Source organism: Cebus imitator, unplaced genomic scaffold (genome assembly GCF_001604975.1).
Source record: "Cebus imitator isolate Cc_AM_T3 unplaced genomic scaffold, Cebus_imitator-1.0 Scaffold535, whole genome shotgun sequence".
Classification (NCBI taxonomy): domain Eukaryota; kingdom Metazoa; phylum Chordata; class Mammalia; order Primates; family Cebidae; genus Cebus; species Cebus imitator.
This window is the reverse complement of record NW_016107850.1, coordinates 151600-155930: the sequence shown is the minus strand read 5'-3', so window position 1 is coordinate 155930 and position 4331 is coordinate 151600. Positions and strand designations below refer to the sequence as shown.

General features: G+C 37.8%; 1 protein-coding gene across 1 annotated transcript in view; it reads left to right on the top strand.

The window, feature by feature from the left end:
• Positions 1 to 4331, top strand: part of PLS3 (plastin 3) — a 92825-nt gene that overhangs the window by 68812 nt on the left and 19682 nt on the right. Inside the window, exons 4-5 of the mRNA XM_037733514.1 lie at positions 2240 to 2369; positions 2864 to 2996. Of these exons, the coding sequence (XP_037589442.1) occupies positions 2240 to 2369; positions 2864 to 2996 (263 nt within the window). The remainder of the gene's footprint in view (positions 1 to 2239; positions 2370 to 2863; positions 2997 to 4331) is intronic.

Genomic DNA, 4331 nt, shown 5'->3' with positions numbered 1-4331 from the left:
TAGTAGAGACGGGGTTTCACCATGTTGACCAGGATGGTCTCGATCTCTTGACCTCGTGATCCACCCGCCTCGGCCTCCCACAGTGCTGGGATTACAGGCTTGAGCCACCGCGCCCGGCCTTTTTTTTATTTTTTTTAAAGACGGGGCTTCACCATGTTGGTCAGGCTGGTCTTGAACTCCCAACCTCAGGTGATCCGCCCGCCTTGGCCTCCAAAGTGCTTGAATTACAGGCGTGAGCCACCACGCCCGGCCCTGGATTTATTTTTTAGCTGAAATCATGATCATTCAAACAACCTAATTCTTAAAAGTAAATGATCCTTGAAGCATAAGCACTTGTAATAAGAAATATAACTTTACATATCTCATTCTGAAGCTGTAACATTTTTGTCATTGCAAGGACTTGTAGTATGTTAGGCATGAAGAAATGCACACCTTTCAGATTTTAACTTATTAGACAATGTTTCACTAAATGAAGTAGAGTTCAGAAAGAAGTAGACTAGTGACTATTGTCTTTTCACTGAGCAGGTGCATTATTATCAAAAGGAGAGCTATGGGATCAAAATGCTTCACAGTTAAGGCACAGTTGGACTAAAAATTCAGATTGTAAATAAAAATAATTTTAATGATTTGAAAACTACCTGGAGTGTGTGCATCAGCTCTACACTGTTAATACTTAGTGAGAGTCAATATAATGGCCATAAAGCAGGAAGGGTGACTTCATTGGTTGTATGTAGTATTTAGAGTAGTCAGTGTGTACGTGTGTCTGCATATATATACAAACATAAACACATACAGACATTTATTCTAAAATCCTACCTCCAAAATTACCGGTATACCTAGCACAGAATCGCAGCTATGGAAATACTTGAGTAAGTTTTGGTTTGTAAAACTTAACTGCTTACTAACTAGTCTCCCAGACAAAATTGTATTTTTAAGTCCAAAGAAAGGATTTAAGAAAGATAACAGGAAAAGATGACTTTGTAAGAGGGCCACTGACAACACATACAGCAACTTTTCTACCAGTTCCAAAAAGTCACTTTCTCTAGATGGATTAATCACAGAGGTGCCCTCCTGGAAAGACGAAATGTAACAAGGCACTCCTCCTTTCAGCCTGACACAGTCCTGTGCAAGACACAAGGCTTGGTTAGTATAGCTTGGGCTGCATTTCTGCTTCTGCTTGTGCCTGCTCTGACACATGCAACCTGAACTGCTAAGTATATTGTGACCCTGTTCTATGAACCACAGACATAGGCTACATCTTCCTGAGATGTGTGTATGAATACATATTTGTCAAGAATGTTAAAGGTCTTTGAATTGCATTTGTTCAGCAACTTTTCCATGAAGTCTTCAGTTTTCTTTCAATGAATTCATTTAAATGAGGTTCTAAACACCATTTAAAGAAAGTTTCTACATCTTGCTTCTGTTTTACTGGCTTTGACTAATTTAGCCATGCACATTGGTGAATCAGGAACACATTTGGAATTAGGTAAATTCCAATACCTCAGAAAAATATAGACTTTTAGAACGTCCAATCAGATGGTTACACAGTACTAGGATGTGAAACTTACTTTGTTATAACTTGCCTTTGTACAGTTAGAATGTTCCTTTGTTATAACTTGCTTTTGTACAATTAGAATGTTCCTTACTGGGAAGAGAAGCTGAACTTCATAAATGCCACAATAAGACAATCTATGAAAAGCCTCTTTTCGGTGTTTATTCTTGACAGTCATCTATTACTACCAGCTTAACGCATTTTTAAACATATTATTCTGTAACTTTTGATTTAATGAATTCTTAATGAGCTACCTCATACTGTAAAATCATTTTTTGGTTAAATTATAAAATTTTATCATTCTTTGCATTAAGAATTTTGATTAAAGAGGGAGGATTCTTCAATGTTTTCTCTCCAGGAAAAGAACAAAGCCTTCCTTGTTTGTAGAAAATTAACAGATTTACCTGTGCCTTTGAATCACATTAGTTTTTGGCTTAAAGTGGATTCAATGCATGTAGCACTTAATGTTTTTGACAAGGATGTGCAATTGACATTCTGGTGCTTCATTTTCAGCAGTAGTATTGTAGTACTTGTTTAACACTTCAAAAACTCAAGCCAAATTTTTTATATCTTTTAACATCAGCTATGGAAAAAATGTAAGTGATGAAGATATACAAGAATATGAATACGCTTATTGTGCCTAATTTGAAATTAATTGTGAATCAACAAAATTACTTTAATTAATAGATTTTTCAAGAGGTAAAAAGTAGCGATATTGCCAAGACCTTCCGCAAAGCCATCAACAGGAAAGAAGGTATTTGTGCTCTGGGTGGAACTTCAGAGTTGTCCAGCGAAGGAACACAGCATTCTTACTCAGGTAATCATTTCATAGGCATTATTAGGTTAATACAATGTGCTAGGTGGGATGGATGCTGTAATGTCAAGGAAGGGCTCTAGAAAATCATTACCTCCTAATTAAGAATGCAATAGAAGTCCTTTGCAACATGTATTTAGGCTTGAAACTAATACTTGTCATAAAGGTATTGTATTTATTGTATGGCTTTATTAGCTTGCGAGAGACAGGATACAATCCATGTAATGATAGGCTTTACTATAGTGAATTGTACAGTAAGATAAGTGTAATTTTTAAGGAATTTTGTAACTTCTCTGAGGACCAGTTAATGTGTTCTATTCTTTTTCTTAATTTTGTAATTCCTGATAACCACTGTGCTGCATCCAAGTGTCTGGGTTTCCACACAGAATAACCACACGTTTCTGACACATTAACTTTCAGCACTATTAGGCTTTGGAGTCAAATCGTTAACTTAGAGTATGAACTAATGTCTTGCTTGTTATTTAACATAATTTTAGAGGAAGAAAAATATGCTTTTGTTAACTGGATAAACAAAGCTTTGGAAAATGATCCTGATTGCAGACACGTTATACCAATGAACCCAAACACTGATGACCTGTTCAAAGCCGTTGGTGATGGAATTGTGCTTTGGTAAGATGTTAGCTTGTTTTATATCCAGATATCCAAAAATAGCCTTCCATATAATTGATATATTTGCTTCTGCATGCTTGACAGTTTCACCTCAGGAAGTAATTAGAATAGAAAATTATCCAGGTTCTGCCTTTTTCACTTAATTTCTAGGTCTGTCCATGAATCTAAAATTCAGTCATAGATCGACAACCTCTTTATAGGGAAGCTCTCAGCCTCCATTTTCATCTCATCACCGAGCCAGCAGAACATTATGACTCTGTTGAACTTAAGTATGTCAGTGTCTGTTTATTCTGAAGTACCACAGCTTCCAAAAGAAAAAAAGAGGCTACTCTTCAGTTCTCACTCTCCAATGACCTATTTCCAAAAAATGCTTTTGTCACTGCTGCCACCCCACAGCCAATAGCATCTTAGCAGACATAATACAAGATTATCAACACTGTCAGTCGGTGTTCCAATTTATAGAGGCAGTGTCACACAGTTGTTAATACCATGCTCCATTATCAGTCTAACTGAGTTTATATTCAGTCCTGCCACTCTGAAGCGGTACAACTATGATCATGTCACTCAACCCCTTTGCATTTCAGTTTCTATCTATTATGATCTCTACATTATTATACTTACCTCACAGGGCTGTTGTGAGCATTAAGTAAATTACTACATACAGAGTGCTTAGGGTAGTGCAATTGATATATTTCACATGACAGTATATATTATAGGATATAAAATTCTTCTTTTTGCAATAGATTCATTTTGGTTGTTTGAAAAGCTGATTTTTGAAATGTGAGATAGGCTGGGCATGGTGGCTCATGGCTGTAATCCCAGCCCTTTGGGAGGCTGAGGCAGCAACATTGCTGGAGGCCAGGAGTTCAGGTCCAGCCTGGGAAACATAAACAAGACCCCTATCTCTACAAAAAATTAAAAATTAACCGGGCATGGGACTGCACGCCTGTAGTCCCAGCTACTTGGGAGACTGAGGTTGGAGGATCACTTGAGCCCAGGAGTAGTACAAGGTGGCAGTGAGCTATGCTTTATACCACTGAACTCCAGCCTGGGTAACCCTGTCTATCTAAAAAATAAATAAATACACACACACACACACACACACACACTTCCTTTGTGTTCCGTTTATAGGCAGTGAATAATTTCCCATGTGTGTGTTTCGTTTTTGTTTTTTCAGACGGAGTCTCGCTCTGTTGCTCAGGCTGGAGTGCAGTGGCATGACCTCAGCACACTGCAGCCTCCACCTCCCGGGTTCAAGCATTCTTATGCCTCAACCTCCCAAGTAGCTGGGATTCCAGGCTCCCACCACTTCACCCAGCTAATTTTTATATTTTT